Source organism: Nothobranchius furzeri, chromosome 4, assembly GCF_043380555.1.
Source record: "Nothobranchius furzeri strain GRZ-AD chromosome 4, NfurGRZ-RIMD1, whole genome shotgun sequence".
Classification (NCBI taxonomy): Eukaryota; Metazoa; Chordata; class Actinopteri; order Cyprinodontiformes; family Nothobranchiidae; genus Nothobranchius; species Nothobranchius furzeri.
In genome coordinates this window covers 79,653,565-79,669,356 of record NC_091744.1, presented here as the reverse complement: position 1 = coordinate 79,669,356, position 15,792 = coordinate 79,653,565, and the positions used below count along the sequence as shown (strand labels likewise).

Here is a 15,792-nt window from a genome sequence, read left to right as displayed (position 1 = left end):
CCAGGACACGTTGGAGAGGTTACATCTCCTATCTGGTCCGGGAACGTCTTGGGATCCTGCAGGAGGAGCTGGTGGAGGTGGCAGGGGAGAAGACGGTCTGGAGCTCCCAAGTTGGGATGCTGCCCCCGCGACCCGGACCCGGATAAACGGAGGAAGATGACGACGACGAATTTTCTATTTGATGCAGCAATCAAAAAAATTCTGAGCCACAACTGATTTCAGCTACACATATAATGATCATGTCTAATGGGGTCCAACAAAGGGTACCATGTTAGTCCTGTGCTGGCAACGCTCCATAGGCTTCCGGTCTCTTATCAGGCCTGTTATAAACTCCTTTTATTTGCCTTTCAGTTTCGTCAGGGCAGTGCCCCTCCATACTTTTGTGATCTGTTAAAAAGACATGTTCCCTCAAGGTCATTGCACTCTGCAGATCAGTTCCTGCTTACTGTTCCTCTCCAGGACAAGGACATGCAGGGATACGGCGTTTTCTGTTTTAGCCCCATTCCTCTGGAATAAGTTACCTCTTAACATTCAGCTGTCTCTATCTTTGGCTGCTTTTAAGTCGCATCAAGAGTCACATTATCATTTGGCTCGTCACCTAATCTGTTCAGTGACTGGTTTTTATCTGATTTAAATAGTTTATATTTTTATTTGCTTTGATAGATTTTTTTTCTAATCCTATTTTTGCTGGTGTCTTGTTTTCTGTTTTATTTGTGCTGTATTAAGCGCTTTCCGTCCCCCTTGAGCAGCGATGGGAATAATGCCCTTTAAAATAACAGCGTGACAAAAAATAGTTTTTTCAGTAACGAGTAATCTAATGAATTACCGTCTTCTTTTATCATAACGCCGTTTTTGTTACTGATAAGGAAATGCGTGCGTTACTAATTCAGCAGCGCAGTGTGTTGAAGATGTCACCAGCTGATTGGGAGCTAAAGAGGTGGATGTTTTCATCCAAGTGCATCACGGCCGTGAAGAACGAGGAAGACGTGATGAATAGTCAGTCTACAGCTGCAGACCCGCAGATTCGCTGCTGCAGGTGTGAATCTGCAGCCGTGCCTTTTTTGGCGTGACAGCGTGACGTCCCGAAGGTCCGCTCACCTGTTCACCGCTCAAACATCACGATCTTCTACCTTCCTAGATCATCCAGCTGTAACCTGTTTCTGATCATGTCTTTGGTCCCGCTGTAACACTGTTGCATCAGTCTTAGACGTCATGGAGCTCAGGTGTTATTAGAACTACCTGTGTGTCTTTACCACCCAGCTTCTGCTCTTTTGTGTTTGGGTCTGACCCAAGTTAGTACATTTAATTCCTCCATCAGGTTTGTGCCTCTTCTAGTGTCGTTTTTAAGTATTTTTTTTTAATTAATTTAACCGTTACTAGATTACCAGCAACAGAAATGCTACTAAAAACACGCAATTATGTGAAGCTGGAAAATTTAGAATACTCAGTTGTGTACCATAACTCAGCTGGGATTTGCACCATCAGAAAAATTCTAAAGAAACTGAAAAGAAGATAAGTTAAGTGAAGCAACAGACAGCCACATCCATTATTGGTACTGGCTGTAGTGGTGCTATGGAAAAAAAAAAGGAAAAATAATGAAATGTGCAGCTATGTTGGTGCCCAATTAAAAGCCATGATCTGTTTGTTTGTTCTACAGCTGCCTGACCAATGGGAGGAGGTAATAATGATGGTGATGAGGCCGGGACCAATCAGTGCAGACAGCCGCTGTGTCAACACAGTACCTGATGACGACAACCAAATGATTTCACTACACCCCAGCTCACGGTCAGTGGCAATAGAAATTTCTTATCAAACTTTTTTAATGCAGTTCCTATTTCAGGTGCTCAAAAAATGATTAGGTGAGATTTTTTTATTAGCGGCTATCAAAATACACAACATGGTGGCAAATCAGGGTAATACTGCTGCACCGGTGGGTTATTTGAAAGTACTGTGATGGCAATGCAAGAATATTGCGGCTTTCATGCCGCCAAGCTTGACAGTATTATAAACACAATGGCAGATTTCTGCAAATTGGTACCATTAATTTTTGCAAGAGGCAAGAGATGACAGAAACACCAGCATGAAAAGAAGCTAGTGAGCAAATGTTGAATGACCAGGATTTCATTTCAAAGTTAGCCCTTACAAAGATGTTTAGAGCTGCTTTTTAAGCTGCTCAGTCAACTGATCTCCACAGTCTGAACAACTTTACAGGGGAGGTTGAAGTCACAGAACTCCAGCACGTTGTGACAACAGTATAGACAGAAACCAAGGCAGAGTAATATGAAGGTCCAGTAGTTGCCCAGGTAGCAGTTCTTCCCTCTCCATAATGCTGGTTGATCCAATGGACCAGGAAGGCCCCTACAGTTGAGACCAGTGGCGTTGCTGGAATACCTAACTGTAACAAAACTTGGTCTTAGCAGAACACACTTAATAAAAATTCATAAATACATGATTCAGATTAATTTACTGGGTTGAATTTTAGAGAATCTAAAGATTTTGTTGCAATAATTGGGTGTTGGGATTGTGTCTAACATTTTTTGTGATGAGAAAAGGTACAAGACTGTTCTATAATTAAAGAATATTATTTTACACTTGATAATAGCTTTGTTCCACAGATATGCCGTTCTTCCAAGGCCAGTTTGTTTTGAATCTGGACTGAACTACACAATTCATCTCAGCTTGCCCCTGTACTCAGCCCTCAGCGATGTCCATTCTCCATACATGCTCATCGACTCGGTGAGGAATTTTAGTTGGACACAGTAAAAATAGATGTATTATGGTGGTTTTACAGCAATACCGAAATCAGTTTTCTCTGCAGGATGGCTAGGCTCTCCGTTAGAGATAGGGTGATAAGCTTGGTCATCCGGGAGGGGCTCGGAGTAGACCCGCTGCTCCTCCACATTGAGAGGAGCCAGTTGAAGTGACTCGGGCATCTGATATGGATGCCTTCCTGGTGAGGTTTTCCGGGCACGTCCAACCGGGATAAGGCCTAAAGGAAGACCCAGGGCACGCTGGAGGGACTATGTCTCACAGCTGGTCAGGGAACTCTTTAAGATTCCCCGGAGGAGCTGGTCCAAGTGACTGGGGAGAGGGAAGTCTGGGCCTTCCTGCTTAGGCTACTGTCCCGTGACCTGACCCCGAATAAGCAGCCGAAAATGGATGGATGGATGGTTTTACAGCAAATTAGTTCCAACCCCCAGGCCCCCTGAACCTCCCTACATTGAACCCAATCAACAGAATTCAAGATTCACCCATTGGGAAAAATAATCTTTAAGTTCAGTTATCAAGAATGAGTACACTATGTAGAATCTGCAGGATCTAATGTGGTCTAACGTATTCTGAGACCTTTATACCTACAAGAAGACTAAAACGTCTAAAGGAACCCAAGTGGCTGTTCTTGATTTTTATTGCGTGTTTCTTAAACCAGTGTTTTCTGTGCTTTTTATTGTCTTCTACAGATTGTCTTGATGCCTCACTGTAAGAACCTGGAAATGTTCATAACTTCAGTTGGAGGGGACTCTGGAAATAATGCTTGGGAAACATTTGAGCGTTATCGGTGTCTAGAGAACAGCCAAAGTGTTGTCAAGACACCAATGACTGACATATGCAGGAACTTCATCTTTAGTATTTCTGCCCTGTTGCATCAGGGAGCCAAAGGTATACCAGTCCACCTTAAGTCAACATTTCCTTCTTAATTACCTCAGTCTGTAAAACGTTATAATTCAGAACTCAATAATCCCAAACCTAATGGAAGAGTGGCTGTTCCTGTCATCTGAGGAATGTTGCTGTTTTTCTCCCCACCACTAACCTTGTACATTTAGATGGGCTAATAAATAATTCATATTAAGGTGCAATATATCAGTTTTGCCTATTCAATCTGCATTTGTTATTTTTATACTAAACCCTTAATAAATGGGAAAGTGCTACTGAAGCATTAAACTGCTTCTTCCCTGCTTCTTCCTATTAAGGAAGCTGGCTCAAGTCAAGTTAGTGTTGGGGAAAAACGAACTGGAAAGACTCATTCATGCTTTTATCACCTCAAGAATTGCAATGGTCTATATATTCCGGTGAATCAGGGTTGTCTTTCTAAACTACAATTGGTACAGAATGCTGTGGCTTGTTTGCTAATGGGCACCCAGTGCTGGCTTCAATTTACAATTTTCACAGCTGTTTTTAGAATTTGTTTTAAGATCCTGGTGTTGGCATACAAATCTTGAAATGGGCTGACACTTTCTATCCTACTGGACATGCTTTTGCCATATGAGCCAACAGGCCAGCTGACGTCGGCTGACCAGCAGCAGTTGGTGGTACTAAAGGCAAGGTTGAAGCTGAGGGGTGATGGGGCCTTTACTGTTGCTGCACCTAGACTATGGAACCAGCTACCTCTCGGTACTAGACGGACCTATTCACTTGCGGTTTTTAAGTACGCAAGACACACTTTTATTCGCTGGCGTTTAACACACTGCCTGATTGTTCTTATCCACTCTTGTTTGTTTTAAGCTGTGTTGTGTTTAATTTTTTAATATTTTTAGTATAGTTTTGGTGTTTTATGTTTGTTTACAGTGTTTTACCTTTGCTGGTTTGTTTTTTATCTGTACAGCGCTTTGGTCAACAGAGTTGTGTATAAAGTGCTATATAAACAAAGGTGGATTGGTTTGAATAGGAACCTTCATAACTTACTGTATGCAACAGAAGCTTTGCCCAAAATACATGAGATAATGTTGAGTGAAGTTGGAGAGTCTTGTGTTTTAATCATTCATTCTAAAGTCTAATGTGTTAATATCAGCAGATGTCAGGGGATTAACTCTGGTAACCTGTAGAGTTTTTGAACTCTAAATGCTGCTCATCAATTTTCCCTTTTAAGCCTGACTGCCTTAACAAGTCTGAACTTGTTTGTTCTTTCAGGAAACCTTCCCAGCTTCTAAATTTGTCACTATTCCTCATTACATCTGCAGAGTGCTGGAACTTGTTGATCTAAACGTGTCCTATGTTTGACTCGATTTGCCAGAATGCCAATGTGACCGTCAGGGTTCCCTCAGCACCGTGTGTGATCCCAGTGGGGGTCAGTGTCAGTGTCGACCCAACGTGATTGGCAGGAGCTGTGACACATGTGCTCCAGCCACATTCCAGTTTGGAGCAAGTGGCTGCAGAGGTCAGTAAACTGGTTAATAAATCACAACACAGGTTGTTCTATCAATGCCTTATGTCAGTATTTCCCAACCATTTTTGACTTGTGGACCCCATGAGCCGTTTTCTCATACCACAAATACTCAGTCAATAGGCACATTCGGACTGCGTAATCCTCTTAGAATTTAGTTCCTAGAACCACCCTTCCCATAGGAACATTTTCATATGATGTTTCTAAAGCGCTCAGGGAACTATTAGAAGCAGGTACGACAAAGCCGACTGCAACAGTGTGACGCTTCAACAACACAAAGCTAATTTAATGGGAGATTCAGGAGGCAACAGTGCTCATTACCTTCATTTCCATTTGTTCATTTATTTAAGGACAGTGCACATTAATCAACATTTCTGTTAATGTGCCAATGTTAGCCAGCAGGCTAATTTTCAACTGTAGTCCATTGGCAAGATGTTCTACTAAGCACACGGTGGCTAAAAAGAAAGAACATATTAAATGAGCATAATAAATGGCACAAGAATGTATATACATCAATAAAACACAATGCCATTGCACTTTCTTCTTGAAAACATAAGAACATAAAAACAAATATTCATATAACCATACATCTCATTAAATAATCCAAAGTAGCCAAATATCCATCAGTCTCTCATACATCTAATAGATTACACAATAAAGTCTTAGACAAACATACAATGATTATTATGAGGTGTTCACATTTTTGTGTGCTTAAAAGCCAGTTCTTAAGATGGAGTGCAAATGTATGATATGAAGTAGAGTTTCTAATGTCCACTGGTAATTGACTCCGTTAGGGGCTCTCACAGAAAAGCACAACTGACCAAAGGAACTAGACCTATGAGGGACAGCACAGTCCCGAGTCCCGACCGTGTGGTTCTGCTGCTAGATAGCTTCTGCTGTGTAAAAGTGCTAAGCGATGGGGGAGCCTTCCCATTCATAATCTAAAAAATTAGCCATGCATCACTATATCTTAGGATATTTTCCCAACTAAGTAGGTTATATTTGGTAAGGACATTACAGTGATGATAGGGCTGGGATTTTTTGTCCAAGACTTTAAGTACCTGTGTGTGAAGTGATAAGATAGGCCTTAATGTTGTACTACACACCTGGGTCGAGCTTGTAACACAATATGTTAGGTGAGGGAAAATTATAGTATATATAACTTTGCTACAGGTGTTGTTAAACAGTTTCTTTCATGCCTAAAATTTGTTAAATTGTATTTAGTAATTTGCACCACCTTTTCCACTTGATGTTTAAATGATAAAGTAGAGTCAAGAATAATGCCCAGGTTTTTAAACTGTGTAACTGTTTGAATGCCCGCCCCAGACACACCGACAGTGGGGTCACGGTGAGATAAAGTGTTCCTTTTGCTAAAGAACATACAAACTGTCTTCTCAACATTGAGATACAGCTGCGAGCATGTAAGCCATTTATGTACACGCATCATTGCATCGCTAAGCTTAGTAGCAGCTTGGGCTTTAGTTTCTGCATGGACATATATGACTGTATCATCAGCATACATCAGCACCTCACATCCAGTGCACACTGATGGCAGGTCATTTATGTAAATGCTGAATAGAATAGGGCCCTGGACAGATCCCTGGGGTACACCCAATGTGTTCCTCAGTGGTGTCGATGTCTCACCATTAACTCTCACACACTAGGTAAGACCTCATTCAGTCAGTTGCACTGGTTGAGAAGTTAAAACAAGACAATTTCTGGATAAGTATGTCATGGTTGACAGCGTCGAAAGCTCTTTTCAAATCTAAAAAACTGCTCCAACTATACCTCCTTTTTCCAATTTGGACTTGATGTTTTCCACAACGAAACAGTTAGCTGTCTCTGTAGAGTGATTGGCTCTAAAGCCAAATTGCATAGGATGTAGTTTAAAAGGACTGCTGTTAAGATGGTTAGTTAATTGCTCAGCTACACATTTTTCAGAGATCTTGGACATAATAGGTAAGATACTAATCGGTCTATAGTTATTCATGCCAGTTACATCTCCTGATTTATAGGCTGGTACAACAGCAGCGGACTTCCAGTCATTTGGAAATTTACTCTCCGTAGAAGAGGTGTTTATGATCGTAGTAATGGGCCCTGTAAGAGAATCAGCATGTTTCTTTAAATACATGGAGTCCAGTCCAAATATATCTTTTGATTTGGAGTTCTTAATAGATGTGATTATAGATTTAACCTTGAATTCAGATATTTCAGTCAGGACAAAGACTGGCTGTGATGCATCAATTGGTCATCAGTCAGTCTAGCAGAGTTGACAAAATGGTTATTGAGAATAGTCACTATTTCAGCTAGTTCCTTATATAAAGTATCTTTGTCTTTGATCGCCAACTGCTTTGGTGCTTTATTAGGTCCTTTTCTCCATTAATTTATGTAGACTATTCAAAACTTGTTTATGCTTTACGAGAATACTTTTGATGAGCGATGAAATCACTGGTATCACATTGAGGCTGCTAGAGCACGCAGAGAGAGTCGGGAGAATATAAAATGTTCCTTTGGAAGTTGTCACACTATTAATATGATGTTCTATGACTATGACTCAGTGATAAGTTATAAACCACACATATTAATCAAATTAAACCACCATTGTAACATACTATAGCTAACAACTCTACTGCTTATAACAATAAAATTATGCACACAAAGTAGACATTTAATTGTGTGTGTGTGTGTGTGTGTGTGTGTGTGTGTGTGTGTGTGCGTGCGTGTGCGCGCGCACGGCTGGCCTGTGCAACACCCTCCATAGCTGACACAGCTTGACAAAATTCATGCACAGTCGCAGTTGGCCTAAATTTAAAATTGATAATATGGCATAACCCATAAATCACTGTGCACTACTATATTTGGGTACTCATTAAGCACAACACATCCCAGCCCAATGTGTTTCTTTTTCTTCTTCTTTTTTTTTTTTTTTTTTACCAGGGGCAAAGCAAATGCTGTCATCATATGGGTGATGACGCAATAATTTTTCCGCGTACCTCCTGTAATGCGCTCATGTACCATTAGGGGCATGTGTACCTCTGATTGGCAATCACTGCCCCATGTGATGCAGCAGTTGCTGAAGTTAGACAAACATGTACTGTACATTTAATGTTGGTTAAAAACAATATTCAGTTCCAATAGGCTCAGCTGTGGAGCTTAAGGGTGAATAGTACACAAGTGCCTATGAAATGTATTATAACAAACGATGGCACCAATAAAGCTCTTAAAGTATTAAAAAAAATAACACAAACAAATGAAGTATAAACAAACCAAAACCACCAAAAACAAACTATGGAACTGTGTTTTCTTTGCTTCAGTTCAAAGGTCCATTAATTCAATCCAACAAGCAAAGTTTGGAAAAAACAGTTAATAAGACTTCCTACTGCAGAGTGGCGGTGGTTGGGTGGCTTGCCATTTCCAGTCACTCAGGGGTCTGATATTTGGAAAGAAGGAAAAAAAATTCATCTAAAACAATGTCTGAACTATACATTATTAAACTGATATAGTTAGAGGAAAAGAAAAAAAATGGAAATATTTTATGTAGCTCCTCTCAAGATAAAAATCATGAGGCACTTCAGTTTAAAAGGCATATAACATTGCACAAGCTTTATGCTTTAACTTAATTAAATCTTAAATATACAAAATAAGCTACAATCTCAAAGCAAGTCATGATGTTCACTTCATATCACTTCATGGGTATCATCAAAACAATTCGATTGTCAATAAAAACAATAACAGAAAACAGTACACATTATAACTCTGATAACCTATAAAATTAATCAAATGTACTTACTTCAGTACAGGCTCACACTATCATAGCATTGGTTTTAACACCTGGAGTTGAGGTGAGTTCAAGGATATACAGCTTAAGAGAATTCAGAGAATCTGGCACAGCTATGTAGACGGTGGGTGCAGTTGACGACTGAATTAGCATCTGTGTAATTCACCCAAGCTCTTTAGCAGAGAAATACACTACAGCAACCATGTGACTAGGAAGTGTGTCGTGAGTTACCCAGAACAATAAAAAAAAGTCACCAAAATAAAAGTATGCCCAGAAGTAAAATGTAACATGTTGATCAAGGGCTGCATACATAAGTTCTACTTGCTACCATGCTAGCTTTAAAAATGTTTATGAAACGGATACATTCCACAAGAGAGTATCTACAAGCTTCCCATCCAGCAGTATTGTTGATCACATTTTTTTCTCTCTGTTTATTTGTGAATCTTTCAGAATGTGCATGTGACCTTCAGGGATCACAGAGCCCCTTCTGTAATACACTGACTGGTCAGTGTGTCTGTGTCACCGGTGCATATGGACGGCAGTGTGATCGTTGCCTGCCAGGCTACTGGGGATTTCCATCATGTCGACCCTGCTCTTGCAATGGACACGCTGATGCCTGCGATGCCGACACAGGCCGCTGCATCGCCTGCAGGGATCACACCACTGGACACAACTGTGACAGGTGCACTGTAAATCAAAAACAGGACGACCCAGAGAAAATGGGAGACTTAATATGCAAGGATGAATTGTGTTCTCAGCAGATATTTTCTCCCTTGTGTTTAGATGTCTGGATGGTTTCTATGGTGATCCAGTGTTGGGGTCAGTGGACTACTGTCGTCCCTGTATGTGTCCTGATGGACCTGGAAGTTTGCGGCAGTTTGCAGGACGCTGCTATCGTAGTGACGATTCTGAATTGGTTGTTTGTGTCTGCAACACGGGATACAAAGGTAAGAATTTTACTGACAATGAGGTTGAGACAAAAAAAAAACTTCAATTTTTATTTGTATAATTTGCATAATCTTTCTGCAAGACAAATCTCATGGAACAATTTTTGTGTGCATCTCCTCCTTAAACCTGCACGACTTGATTCATTCTGAAAACCCCAGATTTAGAGTTGTGTACAAAGTCAAACAGCCATATCAGCCATACCAGTAACCTTCATGGCCCAAATCAGCATTAATTTCCAGTAAAAAAGTTTTCTACAACTGAACCAAGAAAACTAGAGGTCTTGGTTAAAGAGATCAAGATGGGTCATTTTGTGTCTTTTCATGAGTTTAAACTTATCCTGATAATCTAAAGACTGATTAATCCACATGAGGGAAGGCTCTGAAATTTGACTTTCATAAAGCTTTCTCATTTGCTGGCCTAAAACTTTAATATGAACTTCCACTTTGCTTGAGTCCATAATAAGTAGTGAATACATAAGGACTGTGTTAGTTTAAAGGAGTCAACTCCTTCTAATCATTTAAATCATCATATTGCTCAGAGTACAGGGCGAGGAGGAGTAGCAGCAACCATTTTTCATCCAGATCTATTAATCAGTCCCTTACCGATTAATAGTTACAGTTCTTTTGAACATCTTATTCTTAATTTTCCTAATCCAGATTGCAAAACTGTAAAACCACTCTTGTTTGTAGTTTTTTATCATCCACCAGGCCCTTACTCTGAGTTTTTGGATCAGATCTCTGATTTTTTTTATCTGATTTGGTGCTAAATACTGATAAGGTCATAGCCTCAATGTAGCCTTTAGTAATATCTTAGACTCAATTGGTTTTACCCAAAGGATACATAGCACCACCCACTCCTGCCATCATACATTGGACCTTGTGCTGACTTATGGCATAGAGTGTGAGGAAATAACAATATTTCTGCATAATACAGTCCTCTTGGACCACTTTTTGATAACCTTTGAGTTTTTTATAACTGAGTTCTCGAGACATGAAAGTAAATTTCATTATAGTCGGTCTGTCTCTGACAACGCAGTTGCATTTTTTAAGTCAACAGTTCCATCTTTACTGTCCTCAGCATCTCAGAGGAACGTAGCAGAGGGCAATATTTTCATTTTTAACCCTTCACAAACTGATGATCTAGTTCATAATGTTACTTCTTCTTTGGTGTGGCATTAGAAGATGTTGCCCAGGAAGTTGGCTCCCTGGTTTCATTCTGATCTATAAACTTTAAAACAAAACTCTAGAAAATTGGAGAGAACATGGCACTCTACACACCAGGAGGAATCCTACTTATCCTGGATAGAGTCTTGTGCTTTATAAAAATAAGCTTCGACAAGCTAGAACGCTGAAAGTGACGATGTGTCTTTTTTTTTTGGAGTCGTGGTAAGCACGTGGTAATTTTGTGTTCGAGAAAGACCTTACCAACGGTTGGCCATTAGGGTCAAAAATCTCTTGGAGCGCAATTTTTGAATGAGTACTTTGTCAGATTGTTAAATCTCCAGCAAAATGACGAGCACATCAGACACCCTTTCATTACTGGAAACGAGTGAAGAGGTAAATGTGTAAAACAACGTTTATTAATGGGAAAAGTTTTGTAACCACTTGTTACAAATCAGTAAATGCATTTTGTCCTCACGTGCTCCCTTAGAAGGAAACATGGTGTCTAATATGGCATCGCCCAGAGACTAACGCCTGGAACACATCAGATGCGGAAGCGCGAAGATGTGCTGCAAAGCGCCATGGAACGATGAGTGCTTCTTATCGGCACCCTTGTTAACCTACACTCTTGGTCACACCAGCTGCGACATGCCACAAAGGCTCGCGCCATGCAGCGATCGTTTTGGCATGAGCTCTAATTTTTTTGTGAGCCGTATCAATTCTGGCATGAAATCAAACCAAAGCAGAAGAGGCAGGCCGGTAAATTTAACAAAATAAAAGAAAATTTTCAAAATAAAACACAGCGATTGATAAATGTGATCATTTTTGTGTGTGTAAACCGTCTAGAGAGATGAAAATGAACAAACACACACACACAAACACACACACGTGCATAGCAAGGGCACGGGAGTGGGGCAGGGTGGGACAACAGTAGGCAGCAGAAGCGCTCATTGAAAAGTCTCACCTGATGTGAACAGAGGAGGAGCGGACAGCACACGAATACATGGACCCACTCCCATGTATTTTAAACCTGGTTTTTATGGTTATATGTCACAAAGCCGCCAGTAGTTTTCAACAACTGGGCATTAGTTAATTTAATTTCAACAACATTTCAATGGATATTTCCAGAGATTCATGGTAAAAACTACACATTGTCTCTTTAAACAAAGATTAAACTGAGAAGTAGCAAGAAATGGTTTAGAGCTCTGATAGTAAAGTCTGGAATCAAAACCAAAAGTGTTGATGTCAGATAAACATATTTCTCCCAGCTTTAACAGAACATTTACATTTTCTTGTCACCTGTTTTGTCCAGGTACTCGCTGTGAGGAATGTTTACCTGGGTACTATGGAAACCCTGCTGAGGCAGGTGGGCAGTGTCATCCATGTCAGTGCAACAACAACATTGACATGATGGACCCAGGGTCCTGTGACACCTTAAATGGCAAGTGTCTCAGATGCCTATACCACAGCGAAGGCAACAGCTGCGAGAAATGCAAACTGGGTTACTATGGCAATGCCTTGGTTCAGGACTGCAGAGGTGAGTATACCAATGTTTAACTTCCCTGCCACCTTTGTCATTGCTTTTAGTTCACTTACAGGAACACAAGTTCTTGTTTATCCTAATCAGGGTGTGATTTGGTGTTGGTGGATTCCCCCACCCTCTGCTTTTGATGTCCCTCTCTCTGGTGATTGAACTTTTTTCCTTGCGGGGAAACATTTTTTTGCTTCTTTTGTGATGTTCAGTGCTTTATTCCTGGGACTTTTGTCCAGGGTATGATGACTACCATTAGTTTTTCTGGTCATTTTTTAGTCAAAATCGCAGAGATTTCTGAAAAACCATCTGCCCATCTCCAAGTAAACACTAGCCATCCACAGCCCCCCCCCACCCCCCCCCCCCCCCCCGCGCACTGTCCCGCCTCTCCCTTAGAGGGTAATTTTGTGCATTAGGAAGCTGTAGCCGTGCAGCTACTTTGGAGTCACACACACAAACACTCCACACCAGCAGATTGTCTCCAAACTTTATTCAACCCCTCGGATGCTCCTCTATCCACAGGTCCAACTTAATTTGTGTGGAAAAAGACAACTCCTCTGTGTCTGCCTCATGGACTAAAGCTGGAAGCTGGTTCCACAAGAGAGGAGCCTGATAGCTAAAAGATCTGCTTTCGACCCTATTTTTAGATAATCTGGGAACCACCAGTAAACCTGCAGTCTGAGAGCGAAATGCTCTGTTAGGGACATGTGGAACAATCAGATCACTGATGTATGATGGAGCTTGATTATTAAAAGCTTTATATGAGAGGAGGAAAAAGAAGCACTTTTTTCTGTTGAATAATTTCTACAGCCTGATTATACAATATCCTAAAGTTTGTTTTGACCAGCTTTAAGCTTCTGACCAACATCCTTTCCCTGAAACTTGGCAGTAAACAGCACTGTTGAGATTGTTTTTTAACATTAAAATAGAGGGTCAGTCTTCTGTTTATTGAGAGTGGGTGGATGACAGCATTCTAACCATTAATAGACCCTCAGCTAGACATAAATGAGCCATAACATATGTAAGGACACTGGGATCAATAGACTGAAAACAAAGTATATTTTTGGTGTCATTGAAACAATAAGATCACAATCAAGATGATTGACAACAAAATATTACATTACATTTGTTGTGCATTGTGCATGTGTATATGTTAAGATAAAACCTGAAAAACAGACTTTTTTTATCAGCATGTGTGTGCAATCAGCTGGGGAGTGAACCATCCAGCTGTCCGTCTTCCAGCAATTGTAACTGTGACCAAGACAGCGGTCAGTGTTACTGCAGGCCCAACGTGATTGGTCAACGCTGTGATCACTGTGCTCCTGACACCTGGAATCTGGCCAGTGGACTCGGCTGCCAGAGTTGCAACTGTGACACTAAACACTCGTATGAGACATCTTGTAATGAGGTGAGGAGCTTTGCTGAATGCAACAACTCTATGAGCACTGCTGACATGAAAATAATGTGGGGAAGGATATGGTCTCATTACAACAATCTTCTCTGATCCTTGTTCAATAAAATAATAAACAAGTAATCCATGTCTTTTTGCTCCACAGATTAGTGGTCAGTGTTCCTGTCACCCTGGCTTTGGAGGAAAAACGTGCAGCGAGTGTAGAGAGCTGTTCTGGGGAGACCCTGAAGTCAAATGCCATGGTAAATCAGATATCGGTTTAACAATTAAAATCACACTGGAGCAGTAGTTGCTACTGTATTACTCTTGAAAAGGCTTGCTTCTAATCCAGAACTGGGATGCATGTTAAATGTTGTGGAATTGTTTAAGCCTGTTAATACATTTCAGCTAGCCATGCTCTTCTGGTGCCATCGGATTCAATTCAAGTTATTTGGTCTTCATGGAAATGAGATCAGAGTTGATCTGAACCTCCACATGAATGCATTAAAATGAGCTCTGTTGGTAGGACGCTTGTTTTGGTGGTGGTTCTGATTGGACCTTCTAGGGGGTAGAGAGTAAGATACTAAAGTGAATAAGTCAGAAGGAAACATTGTACATAAAGAATTGAATAGGAAAAGTAACGTAGGGATGTTGCGATCACATATTTTTTGCTCCCAATCCGATTCTGCGTCATTTGATTTTAAGAATATTCAAATAATGAGTTCTGATCCAATACTTTAGTAATGCATTTAACTCACTCACTGCCAATGACGACTAAAGTCGTCATTTGCATTTTTTTCACTGTGTGAGCGTCAGATGAGCCCCCGCACCAAGTGAACAAACATCACAGCTCTAAAGCCGATCTTCATCCACGTACGTCACACGTCACGTGATCAGGAAGCAGAAAATCAGTGTGTTAGGAGATTGTTTTGGGTCGCTGCTGTTAAAAAAAGTGAGGCGCGAACCGGAAAAGCTTCTGCCGATCACAATTCAACAACGGATTATGAAAGAACGGATAACGCTCGAAACACGCGGATTCTTCCTGATGCAAGAGGTGAGTCTCCGCTTTGTTTTGGTTGTTTTGGCGTCGACGTCATCCTAGCGCTCAACGTTCTGTGACTCTTAAAAAAATCAGTAAAAATGATAAGAAACGCTGGCGGTGAATGAGTTAAAAAAAGGAGAACACTCTAGAATTGACTTTTAAGTTTTTATTTTTCAAATATTAATACATTTCTTTATTTCTGTATTAATGTAATTTCTTTCTTTTTTTGCCACAACACATTTGTTTTGGAAGTATTAATAAGAAACTTGTTGTTATTAAAAAAAAAAGTAAAAGTCATTGCCATTTACCATTTACATTAATAAGAAACATGTTAAAATTAGGAATATAGTTAAAAGTAAATAGTCATTTACCCATTACATTAACAAGAAACTAGTATTAATAGGAATAAATGTAAAATTAAATGTTAATTTTCCATTTACATTATGAAGAAATGTGTTAATATTAATAATATGTATAAAATTAAACCCGTTACTCAATTTGCAATTGTTTTGAGCGACAAGGATGGCACGGCACATGACAATCAGCAACAGGGTCAGTCTTTTGTACAAAACACTTGTAGTTCTGCTGCTTCTTTGAAGGTAGTAAGAAAAAACATCAAACCACACCTCAGAGAGACTGCTAAAGCTGACATTTGCAACCACAGACACTCACCTAGCATGATAAATACACTTCAATCTCTGCATTTTTGCTGTCTGTAGAATATTTCTTCTTTCTGAACTTCTGTTCATGTCAACTGGCTTATCTGCAGTGAACTGCAGCAAATA

General features: G+C 40.3%; 1 protein-coding gene across 2 annotated transcripts in view; it reads left to right on the top strand.

Moving 5' to 3' along the window:
- lamb1a (laminin, beta 1a) overlaps positions 1–15,792 on the top strand; it is a 58,648-nt gene that overhangs the window by 34,097 nt on the left and 8,759 nt on the right. For both annotated transcript variants that reach the window (XM_015964986.3, XM_015964987.3), the window contains 9 exons: positions 1,658–1,785; positions 2,616–2,736; positions 3,459–3,657; positions 5,009–5,152; positions 9,387–9,618; positions 9,720–9,883; positions 12,357–12,581; positions 13,766–13,983; positions 14,132–14,228. In XM_015964986.3, coding sequence (XP_015820472.3) covers positions 1,658–1,785; positions 2,616–2,736; positions 3,459–3,657; positions 5,009–5,152; positions 9,387–9,618; positions 9,720–9,883; positions 12,357–12,581; positions 13,766–13,983; positions 14,132–14,228 — 1,528 coding nt within the window. The remainder of the gene's footprint in view (positions 1–1,657; positions 1,786–2,615; positions 2,737–3,458; positions 3,658–5,008; positions 5,153–9,386; positions 9,619–9,719; positions 9,884–12,356; positions 12,582–13,765; positions 13,984–14,131; positions 14,229–15,792) is intronic.